We start from the raw sequence: 18,709 nt of genomic DNA, 5'->3' as shown, positions 1-18,709 counted from the left end.
CCTGGTTTGTCCCAGTGGAAGAACAAGCTGGAGGGTCAAAGGTCAGAAAGGGTCACTGTCAATATCTCTGTCTCCTATCCCTCTCTCTCCCCCTCAGGCTGGTTGATTGACGAAGACAGCAGACCGACCTTCAAGCAGATGCAGGATGAGTTAGAAAGGATGACCAAAGACCCCCAGAGATATCTTGTCATTCAGGTACACAAGAAACCTATTTTTAATAGGATTATATCTTTCCCTCACATTTGTAACTTTCATATTTTCTTGTCTGTCTTTTGTGTTCATCCCTTACTTAGTCTTTCAACCTCTCTGCTTATGTACCAGTAATTCTCTCTTTCCTATAATGGCTTTCACAATTTTTTTTTTCATTTGTACCTCATTCCTTTCTCTTTTTTTTCACTGCAGGTACTTTCACTTTCTTTTCTCTGTGGCTTTCGTTAGCATGCTCATTTGTCAATTTTCTTGGTCTTCTTGTGCAAGAATTTTTAAGGCCGATGTTGTAAGAGATTACAATTTCAAATTACAGTACTAAAATTGTAGTTTCTGTATGCTTTCTATGATGATTTACATAGAAAGATGGAGGTTGTGTGTAGATGGAACAATGAATGGCTTATGGGGAGATATATGAATAACAACACCAGTAGAATGAAATTGGTGATTTACTGCACTGATAGGTGAAAAGGAGATAGATATGATAGGCATGGCTGGACACTAGCAGTGGCCTGATGGTCCTTAGCCACTAAAAATTGCTGTTTGGCTGCCAAATTTAATTCAAAGACGGTTTTCTTGTAGTGGCCTAATCGGGCAACTATGATTCAAAATGGATTGTTATATTTGCTCTTATTTCGAGGCGCTACATTTCTTTGTGCGCCAAAAAATTTCAAATTTACAGATTTTAGTGACCAGAATGGACCACCAGAGAAAAATGTCAGCGTGATAGGTAATGGTAAAAAATGACATCTTTCTCTCTTTCTGTATTCAGAATGACGGCATCAACGCCCTCCCCAGCCCCACCCCTTCAGACTTCTACAAGTCCCTCATGGCAGACACTGACCTCGGGGCCGACCCAGACCTTCTGATGGACGCCGAGGACTACCTGCAGCCGATGAGCCTCACCGCCCACAATCTGACCTACGAGAGTCAACAGGGCTTCTTCCCACCTGTGAGTATCAAGTGTGTGTGGTCAGACTAGAACTCTCTGCCAAGCCACCACTACATTTCTGACCTTTAGGAAGAAAGGGGGGGGGGGCAGGAAGAGATCTGACCTCCTGACCTTTTGATCTCCAGACCTCTGCCATCACAAAATGTGTAAGTCAGAGGTCAGGTCAAGTTGTGTGTGTGGTGACACCACAAATATCTTCTTGGTGTCAATACCACAAATATGGCCTTGGGGTAGAAATGAGCTTGTGACCTTGAGCTGACCTCTTGACTTCTTGACCTTTTGATCTCCTGACCTCTACCACAAAATGTGTAACTCTGAGTTCAGGTCAATTTTGTGTGCATGGTGACACCATAAATATCTTCCTGGTGTCACTGCTACACAAATATGGCCATAGGGTAGAAACTGAGCTTTTGACCTTGAGTTGACCTTGGGATCTCTTGACCTCCTGACCTCTACCGCCACAAAATGTGTAGCTCAGAGGTCAGGTCAACTTGTGAGTGTGGTGACACTGAAAATCTTTTTCATATGACTACCACAAAATCTAGCCTAAGGGGGGAGAACTAAAGCTTGTGACCTTGTGACCTTCTATCTCTGCCATAAACAATGGAGTGGGTAAGAGTTCAAGTTCGTTCATGGGCGTGATCACACAAGAAATTTCCTCCACCTTTAATTCTCCACCACAGTTCTGTCAAACATGCTGTTAGTGAACTTGTGTTTTTAATGTGAAACAAAGATGCATAAGAAGGACTGGTATCTCTCAATTCAATTCAATTACATTACATTACATTTAATTCCTTGATTTAGAATACTCCTGTGCTACTCTTGTGCACCCCTTTTTATGCCTCCGACACAAAGTGGTGCCGGAGGCATTATTTTCATATGACATAGCATTGCTGGGGCGACAAGACCTTGTATCTACAAAATACATAATGTTCAGGAGAGCAAAAAAACATGGCAGCCAAAGCACTATATCAAATGGGATAGCCTTTTTATTTGACATGCTGAAGTGGCTTCATTTTGGGGGTTGGACAGCTAGGATTTGGATAGGACATCACTGAACTGATTATCTGGCCATTAATCAAAGAAAGCCATTTTCACCAAAATTTGAGATACAAGGTCTTGTCACCCCAGCGACGATAGAGTAACAGAGAAGTTGATGACTATCGTCTACTCTTAATCCACTTCACACTACAGACATATGTTATGCCATGACAGTGTATGATGGTTTGATGAAGATTGGATAAAGTAACAATGTCCTTCACCTTGACACATTACATTAATATTTTTGCTTGTTCCCCAAGCAGAACGGTTCCACACCAAAGTCTCCCACTGAGAAGGCGGGGATGCCGTCGAGGAAAGACAGCAGCCTCCTCCGGTACTGCCAGGACCCAACCGTCCGGGCAAACTTTGACAGACAGAGCAGTGCTCAGGGTGAGTTGTTGTAGAGGCCCCCAGTCCCTGGAGATTTGTCTTCCAAGAGCTCTAGAAAGTTTGGAGGAGGGGGTGCTGGGAGCCCCCCCCCCCCCCCCCCCCCTCCAAATTCTGTACGCTGCCTCACGATGGCCGGTAATACAAGTCAAGCAAAATGATCAAAATTCTCCATTCCCCTGTGTGTATGCATGTAGGGAAAAGAAACTTACTCCAATTAATCAATACCATTTTTTTTATTACTAACATAATATTATCGGCATTTATGTCATAAATGCAGAACTACTTTTCAAAACTATTAAATACATATTAAAAGATATTAGAAATGAAGAAATGCATAAGAACACAAAAATGCCACACCTTTTTTCTAGCCACAAATTTCTTCATAAGAATTCAGCTTGTTATGCACAGGGCCTAAGTAATTTGTACATTAAAGTTGCATTTTGTTCATAATTGAAGTCAAAAATTTTTTGCCGATCTACTTCTCTCATTTTTCTGTTTTCATATAAAACAACAAAATGATGATAAACTTTCCCTATTACCCTGTGTGTGTGTCCAAGCACTTGAATGTTAATTGCTGTCCTTTTCCACCAGCACTTGGTTAAATCATCCAAATTTGACCAAATTATAGGTTAGCCTGCAAACTTGGGTGTAGCAATATGCCTCAGTTCAGCTGGAAGGTCATACTAAAAGCAATAGTGATTCAGGGGATTGGGTAATCTCTATTCACTGGCAGTAAGTACCCAGACATATGTCCCAATCCGCAATGAAAGTACTCTTGTGGACGTGAGAATTAGCAAACAAAGCACATTAGGGGTTTATGTTTCGCAAGCGTGAGTCACAGCAATTACTTCCATTTGAGGTAAAAACGTCTCAAGTGTCTCGCAGAGCCCTCGTGGTTTTGATTGCCATCGGAGCATACAAAACTGAAAAGTGTGACAAACTCTCTATCATTTTGTTTGTCTTTTTAGTCGGTATTGTGAGCCAGGTTTTAATTTCTCATTGAATCTACTCCAAAAAAAAAAAGACCGCATCCAAAGATCAAAAGTGAATGTCACTTTCGAGGAAATGCTTTCTTATTTTTTTGTTGTCGTGGGGAATTTCCAGTGGTGTTTGTGTAAGTGTTTCGGCCTCAGTCAGTAGGAGGTCATTTTGAAAACCTTTGTTCGAAAGAAATTGAAAGTAATGCAACATCATTCATTGGAACATCACATTGTCAAACCATGGTTGCCAGTAGCATTTAATGTTACATTGTACATCATTAATCAGTAGTCTTTTTTCTTTTTTTTTCTTTTTTTTGCATTTCTGAATAGAAGAATTGCAAGAACCACCATGAGTGTCTTTTGAAAGCATGCACACAGTATTATGTTCATGAGAGTTCACAGTTAGCAACCAGTTTTATGCTGTGAAATGGTGTTTTGCGTACAAAGACTGAAAAACTTCAATAATAACTGAAGGTATATTTGCCATGTACATGAAGGATCCTCCCTCCCACCCACCCCCAAAATGCATAAATGATTAAAAATACGGCCAAAGGGAAAACAAACAAACAAATGAAGCAAAGATAAAAGGAAAAAAAAATCACCTTCAAATTAGTACATTTACAATGGGTGGCAACAGAGAGAGAGAATCAAGTCTTTTCATTCATTTTCTTTGAACAAACTGTATGTTTTCATTGCTTAGCCTTGTTCACAATCACATAATTGTTCAACCTCCATAGGACCCTTATCTCTATCTCTGAAATTTTTCCTAGGGGAAGGGGAAGAGCGAATACAAGAGTGATCCACACACAGAGTGTGCCCACCCCTATGTGTTAATTAACACCCTATCCCTCTCCCCACCCCCTCTCTCCACCCCCTCTCCCCACCCCCTCTCCCACCCCCTCTCCCCACCCCCTCTCCCCACCCTCTCTCCCCACCCTCTCTCCCCACCCCCTCTCCCCACCCCCTCTCCCCACCCCCTCCCCCCCTCTGCCCCCTTCCCCCTTCTCCCTTCCCGTTCTTCTACCCTCCCTCCCCCTTAGCTTTAAACTACTAGTAAGTGGTCCTCCCTGCTCAAAATGAAAGTGATTGAAACTGATGAGGGTGGAGGAGGAAAAATAACTCAATGTAAATGACATAGAGATCTGCTACGACTGGAAACCTGGTGCTCTCTCATAACAGCAACAGCAAAAAAAAAAAAAAATGAGTTGAGTTTACAACCTGATTTTAAAAAGTAATTGTCAGTTGCATCAGATATTATAGTCTTTGACGGATGTGATGTGTTTTTGCACCATGTCTGTTAATCATTTCCATTTGTCCGTCTGTCTGTTTTCAGGACAAATGAATGATGACTACCTGATACCCAACGACAAATTGGAGCTTGCACCACATGTCTATTAATCATTTCTGTTTGTTTGTCTGTCTGTTTTCAGAACAAATGAATGATGACTACTTGATACCCAACGACAAATTGGAGAATGCACAGCCCCTTCTGGAGGGTGAGCTCACGTCTTGTCACACTTGTTTTTGGTGGTCGCTTGGGAGGTTTCGATGGAGGTGGCAGTTTCACTTTGGCCTGCATCTTTATTAGATCATGATGACTGGCATTCATTGGTGGATGGGGGTGGGACGTAGCTCAATTTTCTGACCAGAGGTTTTGAAATGCTGTTAAGGAAGGTTCTTAGTCCCTTAATTTTGTCTCAGGATATTATAACCTCTCCCCTAAACTGCAAATCAAACTCTTGAGGTCTGAACATTTCGTGTGTTCCTGATGACAGAGGTGGTCATCTGTTGTGGTTTATTGGTCAGTCTAAGATTTTGAAAATGCATGCCATCACCTTCAAGTTTAGTATGAGCATAAGATTTTTTAGAGGTGTGATAATAGAGTCCAGTAACTGTACATCAGAATTTGTTCTTATCTTTTAATCTCCCATCCCTTTGCTTTTGTCTCATTGCAGAAGAGCACGACTACCAGAACGATCCCAGAAGACCAGCCAACCTGGGTGACGCATACCTCCCCCTCAATGACGGAACCGGCTCCCAGCCGAGCACGCCCTCTGCTGGCGGGATGATGGACAACATGGAGTACCACGCCATCATGAGCAAAGCGGCGCCGACGGCCAAGTCGCCGACGATCCACACGGGCGACCCCTGGACCCCCATGGTGGCGCAGCACCCGCACCTCATGACCCGCCAGCACAGCAACTCCTCCCAGCCCCGCACCCCGACCACGCCCAACTACCCCAGCCCCAACGTCAGCTACAGCACCCCGCTGCTGAGCGACGTCTCATTCGAGGGGCCGGTGCCGCGGGCCATGTCCCCGCCAGGGGTGGCCAATGGACAGAGTGGGGCCAAGCAGGGGGCCTACCGATCCCAGCTCCCTTCCTCCAGCTCAGGAAGTCTTGGGAGGCGGTCAAACGGAGACACTCCGGAGAATGATTATGTGAACTCTGATGTGGTCACTGACCGCGGCGAGTCGACAGTGTGACGCTCGCAAAAAAAGAAACTCCATGCAACTCTGAAAGCAATGACTGACTTCTGTATCTTTTTTCCTTCTCTTTTTTTAAAGATGGGACCTTTTATTGGGATGAATAATCAACACAGCAAAGAGCAGGAAAAATCTTATGGCATAGTACTTACGTGGATGCATACGCAAAAATCCCATCCCACATATTCATCTTCTGCCCAGTGCAGCTGGAAATGGGCAAAAGAGGAATGTTGCAGCATTCTTGGAGAGATTGTTCGTCTGCAAAGAAATTTGACACACTAATTGCCCGACATTCTTCCGGAGAAGACGCTGTTGCGTGTAACTCTGTATCAATAAGGGGGTAAATCAAAAAGAGGGTTCATTTGGAGGTGAGAAGAGAACTAGCGACTTTTTGACACCTCACAGGAATCCTCAGGAGCAAAGCAGGATAGAGTCTGTTGATAGCGCAGATGACATGTGACAAGAAGAAATTAAAATTTAGGGGTTCCCATCAATCTCCTCGATGAACACCTTCAGTGGACTTTGTTTGCATGATGTTTTTAAATGTTTGGTTATGAAAATGTTTGGCCTTTTATCATTTAGAGATGTCATTCCTATCGTAATAAGCCAAATCTACGTACACGTATGTGAATATGTTGATAATTGTTCCACCGTAAGATCATCTTCCAGAAATGGGCATGTTTGTGGATGTGCATGGCGATCCAGTTCTCCGCATCCAGTCTCCTCGTTGCCTAGGAAACGCATCCTCGTCCCCCCATTCAAGACATGATGATACTATTCCATCCAAAGCTGTAAATCAAGTTGTCCTCCTGGGCTAGCAGCACCGTCGATTGACACACGTGTTTCATCATTATCAAGAATAAGAAGGAAAACAAAAATCCAGTCTTCTTTTGACGTACGACTCTGTAATCCAGTGTGGTTTTGTGATTTCTTCCCCCCTTTATTCCGAATTCCTCCCAAAATATGTGATGCCCAACTCCTAGAGATTCGTACAAGCCTGTGGACGAAAGCTTTGTGCGGCCATCGCACGACAAGAACATCATGCGGACTCCTATCACCTCTCAATGTCGCACAGTACTTAAAATAGATTTGACCGCGGCCGCGTTTGGCCACAAGCGTGCATGCGTATGACTGTATGAATGTCTTTCATGGTACTATCCCGGCACATGCGATGTGTCGCGGGAAATATTTTCATATGTGTCTGCTGTTCCGTATGTCTCGTCTAATTCTTCTTTTTTTTTCATATAATCAGGCTGGTATTGTAGAAAAGGAAAGTGATTCTCCTATGCGCATTTTAACTAATGACATTCAAGTTGCTTTTATTCTGTCATGGATATTTGAGTTGGCAATAATACAGGGAATACTTTGAGCTCTCAAATCAAAGGTTGGAAAGAGTCGTCAAACTGTACTACAAGAATGGTCTGAAATATAGCTGCATCTGAATGTAAAAGTGATGAGATCATCAGACCACTGTTTGGCAAATTGTTAATATTTCCTCCACATTGATTTAACTCTAATGATCTAAACCTGGACAACAGTCATTTTGATATTCTTTTTATATCTGAAGCTGTCATAGAGTCTGGAGTCAATACTTTAATGAATCAGATGATATTCAGCAGTTGACCCACTAGACATAATAAGAATTCTTTTGCACCAAGATTTTGGTCAGGAAATTGGTTTGGTTGTGTAATAGTAGATGATGTAATGTAACTTCTTTTCTGTTTTGATTTACTTGTGTAATCAATGGGTATGTTGCCATTGTTTGTAATATCACTCGACATATCACACTATGTAATATGTCTTCTCTACAAAGAGATTGGACCACAGCTCAGTTGGGGTAGTAAAACTGTGATTGGGCAAACCTAGGAGTGATCACACACTTTATAGGAATCTATTTTTTTTTAATGAATTTGTTTTAGGAGAGGCATATTGTTGCCAGTTTTTAGGATGTCTACAAGAGCAACAACTCCAGTGACACCAATAAAAAAGCATAGCTTAGTTATGGCCAGGTCATTGTACATACTGAACCTTGTGGGTTACCAGAAAAAAAAAAGAGGCAGCCAAGTATGTCTAATTTCTTTGCCATTTTGTGCATCACATTTGAGTAGGAAGCAGTCAGAAACATGGAGTATGGTGTGGCACATATGTCTTCAACCACAGGAATCAGGATACGGAGTACTTAACAGTCTCAAGTACTTGTTTATAAGTGTAGCAAGTTGTATTAAGTTCCTGGGTATACTTTATATCTACCTTTTTTCCTTCTTTCTTTCTGTGAAATGATGGATATGAAATGTGTTGGTGTTCATCAAAAAGTATTGACTTCTGAAAAGTGTATCACAAATGAAAATGTAGTGTTGTTGTTTTTTTTAAATAGGTGGTGAGATATATATCATTGAGAGCACACAACGGGGTATCAGAGGCCATGTACACTTATGTGAGTGTTCTGTTGAACAGGTCAAAGGTCAAGAATTCAAGGGTTGATACTGACAATCAAGCCCTATATAGGTACATGTAAGGGGTCATGTGTTACAAGGTTGGAGTGATCAGAGTAGAGAGAGGGGGAGGGGTAAGACGAGTAAAGACAGGAATACTTTCTTGTCGAGCTTTCTAGAGATATTTTGATTTGTTGTTCTAACCCCTAATGAAGATTTTCAGCCTTCCAATGTAGTTGCTTCACATTTATAAAACTCAATTTCTTTTTGAGGTGTCAAAGTATCAAAGACAAAATGTCATCGAAATTTGGGCTCATATGTAACCTTGGTATGTAGTTGACTGAACTTGCTGCGATTACTTAATATCCTGTTGTGTGTTCATTTTTTTCCTCGTAATACATGATGCATCATTTCCCTCATAGCGCATGATCCGTCAATTCCCCGAATTGGAGGTTTAAAAGAGATCCTGCTCACTGAATACATATGATGCAATGACTCTGTATTATATCATTTTGTAATAATCTACGACCAATCTTCTCATCATATGCCCCAGTTCTCTATTTATTACCTTCCCCGCGTTTCTATCATCGGGATTAAATGCCCTCGTACAACAACGTAGTTGTCATGCAAGTGAAGGGTGGTATCTTCAGAGATGTTTGTAATTCTCTGGTTCCAGATATATTTCTCCCTGGGTCCCCCCCCCCCCCCCAATAACAAAAAGGAAATGAGAGAGAAATTGGAGAAGGCTGTCCTCATACAATACTTTAATCAATTAGACAGAGAACAGTGTTCACCCTTCAGAGATCATATTATGATCTTCTGCCTGTTGCTGACTGCTGTGTTCAATGCGACTTCCTTTTTGTCTATGTGGTACTTTTTCCAGCAGTACGCTCCTTTAAATGGCCAACAGAGCATTTTTTTTTTAATGCGTGAAGCTGTGCATGGAGATTGAGCAAGAAATTTGACAAACTAGTGTGTCAGCAATCTATGCTGGTGTGGTACATGTATGTGTTTTAAGGTGGTAGAGACCCCCCCCATGGGAAACAAAGAGAAAGAAAGAAAAAAAAAAGAACCCAAGTTTCAAGAGGAGCAGCAGAAGGTAATTAACTTCAGGTGCAGAGTTTACGACCTTTTTGACAGCAAAGTTTGTCAGGCTCACAATCTTCCTAGATTAATTCTTTTTTTAAAGATGTGTTAAAAAGTTTTTATACTGTACCTTTTGCATTGTTAAACTATGTGTATCTGTAGAAATCATTTCCTCAGACCTGCAAAGAATTTTTATTCTAATGGACAGTTCATGTACTCATCTTACTAACACTGTATACGTTTGAGGCATCTGGAATATGCATTTAGCTTGGCGATTCTCCCTCGTTTATAATGATGAGTCCATGTGTTTGTGTTGTGGACATTGTCCAGTGGACGAAAATAGACCTATTATACCAAGGTTTAGATATATACGTTATATGCAATTATTTTTAGGTCTCTAGGTACCGTGATGTTTTTATGTGTGGGAAAAGGATGACTCACTACCTACAAATGTTACTGTATGTATATAACCTTAACATCACTGCCAACTGCAAGTCAAGCATGCTGCAGTAACGTAATATTGAAACTGTTAAATGATACTGTACATATGAAGAGAAGTACATTGTAATCTCCTTCTCTCTCTCTCTCTTGCAGACTCCCCTTCTCTATCTCTCTCTCTCCTTCTCTGTGTTCATCTACTCATCCATCTCTCTACATCTGTTTATATGCCTCTGTATCTCTCCCTCTCTCTCTCTCTATCCATCTATTCATCTATCCATATAACTCTATATGTCTCGTTCTCTCTGTCTGCTTCTCTCTCTTTCTGTCCATCTACTCATCTATCTCTCCACATCATCTATCCATATATATATATATATATATATATATATATATATATATATATACCTCTGTTTATCTCCCTGTGTCTCTGTCTCTGTCTCTCTTTCTGTCCATCTACTCATCTCTCCACCATCCATATACTTCTGTATATCTCTATGTGTCTCTATCTCTCTTTCATTCCTCTCTCTTTCTGTCTATCTACTCATCTATCTCTCCCCACTATCCATATACCTCTGTATATCTCTCTGTGTCTTTGTCTCTCTCTTTCGTATATATCTCTCTCTTTCTGTCCATCTACTCATCTATCTCTCCACATCTATCAATGTGCCTCTGTAATATCTTTCTATTCATCCATGTATTTCTAAATCTCTCCATCTATCTATCTCTCCCTCCCTCTCTCTCATCATCTCTCTCTCACCATTTCCCTTTCATTTTCTTACAGAGCCATGTACTGTACTGTATGATCCTGACTGTGTGCCTCTCAATTTTTGTGCGTCCACCACTTTATTCAACCTAGCATGAATTGTTAAGATTTGAATCCCAAAACCCTCATTCTTAAGGTGTACAACTATCATTTATGCCACAGTACTATAGTAAGCAACTATGTCATCAGTTTATGAACTTTCTGCAGTCAAGGGTGTCCGACACTTCACAACCTGTGTGTAAACTCTGCAAAGATATTTACAGGGCTATATCTCTCAGACAAATTCACCCCTTTCTATACCATTAATTAAAAGCAACTGGCAACAAGACATACACACACACCCAAAATAAAAAAGAATAGGAAGATTTTTGAGGGAATTTGTGACTTTGACACTTTTCATCTTCATAGTATGATTCAGAGTTGAATCTTTTTCAGTTGGGGTTCAATTGGGCAGTTCCTGTCTCTTGGTGTTTTTTTTAACCCGTTCCATATGGGAACCTGGTGGCCTGTGTATTAAGTCTATGGGGGTTTTAGAATTCAGTATGGAACGGGTTAAGTGGTGCTAGAAAGTTCCTGCCAATTATGCAACGAAAGCGACATCTTCACAATTCATGACCTATCACTGTCTTTCATGGCTCATCTTCTAATTGTGGAAGTAATCTTTAAGTATCTCTCTCTCAGAGTTTGGTGTTTTTATTTCCCTGTCTTTGTTTTCCAGATGTATTAGCCTCATTTTTGTTTGTAGTACTTTTTGTATCTTGTTTTGAAATAGTTTTGTTTTGAGGTTTAAATGTGCTGTGAGCTGTGGAGTTTCAGATGATTGTGTTCCGTACTGAACAATGTCAGTGTATTATATCTATATCTTTTGATATAATTTGTGTATATTTAGGGTTCTCTCTTTCTTCATCTCATTCTCTCTCGAACAAATGTTAAACTGTGTATTACGGTGTAAGGTGACAATATGGTACTATGTGTATGGTAATATTATCTGTTTTTCTTTTATCCCACAATGTCGCTTCCAAGTAATTTGAACATGTGATGCGGATGGTGTAACTGGTTAGCGTTATTTCATTCAAGTAGTATTATGGTGCTGTAAGGATGGCATTTGTAGGAATGGTGAAGGGGGTTTGCTTTGATCTTGCAAAAACTTGAAGCTGCGCACAAACGATCCTTCTGCGAAAACTTTGCGCATTGTTCAAAGAGAGGTCGTTTGCCAGGCTTTGACAAAGGGATTCTTTCTATATAAATGAAGGGTTTCTTTGATGATAAGTGCATAACAACATACACAAAAAAGACACTGTACCAAATCAGGCTCATATTTAGAAGGAATGAGACACAAATTATGACCAATTTCATTGTTTTTGGTTTTTTTTTTCATGATTACCAGACGATAACCCTCTTCATATATAATGGAGCTGCACACCCGATCACCAAAGCCTATTAACCGGTTGAAGATTAGTCCCAAGTATACTCGGGCAGGTGTCTATTGGATGTATGTGTTATAGCGAAATCAGCCCATCCTCAACGGGTTAATAGATGTTGAGAGATTGTGATCACTACGTGCATGCAATTAGCATTGCTCACCTGTCCACTTGGAGGAATCGAAACCTGCAAGCTCGGGAGCAGTGATCCGTTCTCATTGTTCTCTAAATTTTTATCGCAAGCAGTAAAATCTTTGCTGCCTTCAAGAGCAGAGTCTCCTACGTTTGCACCAGCCAGTACTAGAGTCGGTCGCTTCTCCTCGGATCTCAAACTCAGTTTGATAAAGTCACTTGGTAGCAAGTCGATGGAAGCGGTCAATCTGAAGTTTACAGTACAAAATCTGTAAGTTCATACAAGTTTGATGTTGATTTTTTTTTTATCTGCAAATATTTCCACAGTCTTATGAGGGGAAACTTTTTCAAAAAATTTTTAGACACAAAGTCACTACCAGAGTTACTATATACAGATAACTGCCTGCTGCAGATTAATTGTACACAAAAATGTGTCACAGAAAGAAAGGAATTTTAATCTTTTCAGTTGTGGAATGCAATGAGAAAGTACTGTTTTTTAAGAGATATCTGTCAATATCTTCTATAGACGAAGTGGCCAAAAAAAAAAAAGTATATGGAGGAGGAGTTCATGTATCTTTTTTTAAGAATAACTTAAAGGTTATGGTTGGTGCAATCTAAAAGTGTAAATTATATTTTGATACTCTTGCTCTTGTGAAAATGAAAACCTCTTTCCTTTTATTAAGTCGTAGTGCTAGAAGTAGGGAAAAGAAAAATGACAATGTGTATGATGTATCTGTATTAAAGTTGTTGCAAAGTTGTAAGTGTTAGCTCTGTTCAGCGGATGTTTTATGTGCATATTCATTTGGTTATATGAAAAGTGTGTTGTTGTTGTTTTTAAGAGGAAGGAAGTTTTCTACCATAAAGTCAAACCTATCAATGCCAAATAAAGTCAACAATAGAACATCAAAACACAAAAGGCCATTTTACCAGGTTCTCTATAATAGTTTCAAGAAGTTTCTATTTCTGCCTTAGGAAATCAAAACAGACGACTCTAAAAGGAAATTGGTATTCAGTTAGCTAGAAATAAAAGTTGTCCCGTGTTCATTGCATGTGATTTCGGTCGCAGGAGTCACAAGCGGAATGAAGGCATTCCGTGTAAATTTGACTGGAAATGGTACTGTTGTCTCTTGATTAATGAAGGATGTGACTTCAGGAATTTGATTTTCTCATGCAATATGTTGTGTCTACAGTAATGCTGATCATTGCAACGTTTCTTTGCAGAAATCTGATAGATATTGTGTAGAAGAGACTAATGTTTTAGTACTAAAAAAAAAGTGTGTTATCATCTTCATGGTTTTGGTGGTCAGTTCTATGATTACGAGTTGAGGTCTTCTGAGCTTTCATAGCCTTTGCTTCTGATAAACATGTATTGCACGGGCAAGCCCAAATGTGCATGTTGTACTTCGAGCTCTCGTTGGCTCATTTCAAGCTACAAAGAAGGTTGAACTTCATAGATATTACTTGTACTAGATCATTAACGGTACTACTCTAAATTATCAACATGTGATTATGAACGAATGATACGTGATGGTGTGACATGACTGCATGTATAAAACAATACATACAGAAAAAAGAAATTCAGAGATAAGAATAACAAGAAATGTTTAACTTTTTATGCTATGATAGCGTGTATATATCTATAATATCTTACAACTGTGTTATTATATCATGTACATCATTCGATGCAGGGACTGATGAATAAATATACAGTTCTTGATCATTTGCAGACATTTGGTAATAGTGTTGTCATTTGGAGATGGAAAACTAGTAGAGAGTGGCATCATAATGTGTGGTGTATGTGTTTGTATCGTTGTGTAACCAATCAATCATATTATGTATCTCTCTTTTAAGAGCCCAAATTAAGGAATCTTCACAAATTTTTCTTCTCTAGTAGAACCAGAGGTGATAAGCTCAGTTAAATAGTGCTGTGAGTCAGTAGATTGGTGACTGTAGTTTCAAGTTTATTCATGGCAGATCTGACGGGGGATGTTCCTGAGGGAAACAAACTGGGGCCCAATTTTCACACTTTCATCTTCTTGAAAACACATAATCAGATTTTCACCAACTTGACAGGCATTATACCAGTACCGTATAAGGTGACAGAATATAATACATTTGTAGAAATGGGCACCATGCTCCAACCCCCCTGATAGGGACTCCCAGGGGAAGTAAAAGCCCCAAATTCAGAATCTAACAACATAAAAAAACAACAACCCCAAAAACAAACATACTAGCAAACAAGCTTCCATGAAACAAAAAATACATGAATTTGTGAGTATATATCTCCAATGTTGTTCATGGCAAATCCAGGGGTTTACCCCATTGGGGCTGGGGCTGAATCAGGGGCCAAATTGTCACATTTTGTTCTTTTTGAAAATGCATGGTCAAATTCTCCACAAACTACAGATTTAACTTGACGGTAGGATAGAAGTATACAAAATTGGACACCATGCATATTGATTTTTTTTTATTACTAGTACTTGTCTGTTTGCGTGTGTGTGTATGTGTGTGTGTGCTTACATTTGTGTGTTTATTATCGCATTGATGTCAAAATGTCCGATGTAAAAATGTCAGCAGTGAATAAACTATGTCAGGGGGACAAAGGTCGGAAGAAATATGTCCGGGGTAGAAATGTCACGTGATAAATGTCAAGAGTGAAAGTGTAGGTGTGAAAAATGTGAAAGGCAAAAAATGTCAGAGGTAATTAATAGCATCTAGAGCAAACGTAGGGGCGTAAAATGGCAGAGGTAGACATGTCAGAAGTAGATTTTAAGTGTAGAGCAAAATATACAGGAGATTGTAACATTGTCAGTGATGGAAACTTCTGAAGATGGGTGTTCAGTTCAGTTCAGCTCTGATTAGTTCAGTTCAGCTTACTTCGTTCATCATGAAAATACATCAAAATGCACAGACACATGCAACTATGACAAACATGAAGAACATGTGAATGGGGACCAACAAACAACTTTAAAGTATAAAAATATATTAAGGACAAAAAAAAAAACAAGCACAGCCCTACAATCATAAAAAAGTAGATTAACAAAAGTATTATTCATATACTTTATCAAAGTCAGAAACAGGAAGAAAACAAACTCATAAGATGAACTTTATATTCACGTTTTGAATTATTAGGGAATGGGATATTTTGAAGACCGAGTGGTAAATTATTCCAATGGATAGGACCTTTCAAATAGTTTATAGGCCTAGAGTTTCTATAATTATAGCATTTGTTTAGACCAAATGAAGGTGAAAATGACAAGAATTTTGTGTATGATACTTGATAATCATGAATACCATTATCTAACTCAAAGTTTCTTTAGTGTATCCACAGCAGTAAACATGTGGAACACAATACATAAAAATGGTTGTGACCAACAGATTGTTTTCGTGTCGGCCTACATTTGATAACTGTAATTCACGAAAAATTGGCAATGTGATGATGGGCATTAAAAAGGGCATTCAAAATTATAATCGAACTGCATTTTTTTTCTGTAATATAAGTAGTTTATAACCTTTTCATAAACAATCGGAACAATTAGACCAAGCAACGTTGCCGTTATTGATATGAGAAAATATCAAAGCATAATATATCATAATCAAATTATTTCTCATTTTGAAAAATAATGTCTATTGGGGAGTTTACAGCATACCAACACATTTTGGCTACACGGTTGCAAACGGCCCCACTGTGTTCACGCCATGTATGACCAATATATACCGTATGTCCCCCCCCCCCCCCCAAAAAAAAAAAAAAAAAATTAAAAAAATTAAAAAAAATACAACGGGAGCTCCGCAATGATATCTTTAAAAATAGGGAATCAATCTAAGTACAAATTCAGAGTATGAAACTATAACTCATTGCCCACATCTTACAGAAAACCCCATTCGATTTGCTTCAGTGGTCAAAGAGAAATGAGGAATTTTGTAGAGGATGTCAAGAATCTCTTCCCTCCAAGTTTCGTCGATTGTATTCACACACAAGAGCATCGAAGTGCTAAAGTTGGAAGAATCAGACTCATGACATGCTTTACAACAATCCACATTTCTTTGCTTTGTGACCGCTTAACCAAATTGAATGGGGTTTTCTGCAAAATAGAGCTAAGATGTTATATTTTTAGACCTTGAAGTAGCATTTAGTCAGTTTAATCATATTGGGTGTTATCAATGCGAAAATCTGATTGTAATTTTTTGGGGACATATACTGTACAGTATGGTATTCACCTAAAAACTATAAGCAACATAATTATGATAAATCATGATTATTGAAACTGACGGGTATTTGATACAATCAATATATTACATTCATTCTGTGAATATTATATATTTCGGTGTTGTTGGTGTTTTTATTTTTTAATCTTTGTTTACTATTCAAAACTAGTCTGTCATTGACTATCCATTTTTTTTTTTTAAGTTTCTCAAGTCCTAATTACAGGAATGAATTAAGATTGTTATATCACTATTTGACGTAAACACACTGGTGTCATCAAATAAAAAGTATAAAACTTAAGAACTGAGATGAATTACAAATGCTGTCGATATAAATCGATACCGTATAAAGGTCCAACAATATTGAACCTTGAGGAATTTCGCAACCAATGTTTGTATCAAGAACAGTGACCGCCTGTAGTGCCAATTACAATACATACAAATTATTCTCAAACAGATACCATGATATTCCCGCGTATTCCATAATCATATCATTTAGGCCGACTGAACAAAATTGAACGATCTAACGTATCAAAACTTAGATTACTTGAATCAAGAAATAAACCAATAAGATGTTCTTTAAAGCTAAAAAAACTTAATGAACAAAATCAAGAAGAACCATGTATCGAAGTGGGGCATGTCCCTTCCTGAAACCGTATTAAATGTTTAATCACCTTATTCAGTTTTACCGCATACGCCGTATTTCGCGAGGTTTTAATTTTCGTGAAAAACACGCGAAAATCTCAACTCTGTTCCGATATGTATGTGACGTGCACACACTATTAATTCTCTACACTCCACAATCGCAAATTTAACTCCTCGCAAATTTTTCTGGAAGTCCGGATTGGCGAAAAATTACACTCGCTAAATATATGGCGTATGTTCATTATGGAACTTTTGGCCTGGATCCATAGCCTTGTCATTCTTATGAACTCATTTGATTAGATTTACCAGGGATATGAAAGAAATGGAACTATCTCATCCATTTTTATGTCTTTGATTGTTTGATTCAGCGGATGCAATTACACAGGAAGAGAAATCGCCCGTGGAGAATGGGAGAATTTCAATCAGAATCAACAAGTACAGATATCTGGAATGTTGATGAAGTTTTGCATGTTTCCCCCTCTTACCAATAGGAATTAATTGCAACCACATACTAATTTACCAACCACATCCGTCACCCTAAAAGTACATGGTTGAGTAAATTAAAGTGAAACACAATAATCGGCTGCAGGATGCACATTGTGAACATACATTGAACATGGCGGTCAATCTTTGTAAGTTTGGATCTATGTATGCTATTAAATGTACGCTATGACCCTACTGAAAAGCAAGCTTGATAGGCGTAGGTCCCACTCCTGAACAGAGTGTAAAAAAAACCCAAACCCCCCCCCCCCAAAAAAAAAAAGACAGATGAGGAGCACGGATGCAACATAGGACCAAATATGTAAAAGAGAGAGAGAGAGAGAGAGAATTCTAAGAAGAATTCAAAATTGATTTGATGAAAATTGGTCTTGAAATGGCTGAGATATCCAAAACAAAGCGACCATAATGAAAGGGCGGGACCCACCTTTTATAGGATTCCTTTCTTTTACTTAGTTTTTTGGATATCTCAGCCATCTTAAAACCGATTTTCATCAAATAAACTTTGCTTTCCTCTTAGAATTGTATTCTTTTTAACATCAAATAAAGTGATATCTACGTCTGTTACAAAAGTTAAAAGCTGAATACTAAACTATCCCTTTAACATGCTTCCTCTTTGGTTTACCCATGCACTCAATAACGGAAATGAAAGAGAGAAACATAGTATCTAGGTTAATGAGAGACTTACGACCAATGAAATGACATATTATCACGTTATGATTTGCACAGGCCTGGGACTTTTTTTTCTCAATTAATTCATTTCTTTTCCTTTTACTGCATTGTATAATTGTCCCATGAAAAAGTATGAAACTTTAACATTACCTTCCTCAATTTAGTTCCGATTCTATTGGTGAAACCTCTTTGATTTCATCCATATGATTTTGACCTAAATGGAAGTACAATGTATTCACGCAAGTCAACGTGAGCACTATGTATAGGCAGTGTCTAGTTTCATCTCTAAGTGTTCTAAGTTGTTTATGTCATTATTTGAATTATCATGGCATCCTCTTCTCCTATCATTTTCATTTTG

At 38.9% G+C, this 18,709-nt stretch overlaps 1 protein-coding gene across 1 annotated transcript in view; it reads left to right on the top strand.

The window, feature by feature from the left end:
* Nucleotides 1–8,405, top strand: part of LOC139741830 (receptor tyrosine-protein kinase erbB-4-like) — a 167,355-nt gene extending 158,950 nt beyond the window's left edge. The window contains exons 28-33 of the mRNA XM_071652411.1: nt 98–195; nt 980–1,159; nt 2,464–2,590; nt 4,611–4,623; nt 4,948–5,066; nt 5,526–8,405. Coding sequence (XP_071508512.1) covers nt 98–195; nt 980–1,159; nt 2,464–2,590; nt 4,611–4,623; nt 4,948–5,066; nt 5,526–6,055 — 1,067 coding nt within the window. The 3' untranslated portion in view covers nt 6,056–8,405. The remainder of the gene's footprint in view (nt 1–97; nt 196–979; nt 1,160–2,463; nt 2,591–4,610; nt 4,624–4,947; nt 5,067–5,525) is intronic.
* Nucleotides 8,406–18,709: the final 10,304 nt, after the last annotated feature.

This window comes from Diadema antillarum, unplaced genomic scaffold, assembly GCF_040938485.1.
Source record: "Diadema antillarum isolate AM-2024a unplaced genomic scaffold, OU_Dant_1.0 seq00000956_RagTag, whole genome shotgun sequence".
Lineage (NCBI taxonomy): Eukaryota > Metazoa > Echinodermata > Echinoidea > Diadematoida > Diadematidae > Diadema > Diadema antillarum.
Note: the sequence above shows the minus strand (reverse complement) of the source record. Positions and strands in the feature narration are given on the sequence as shown.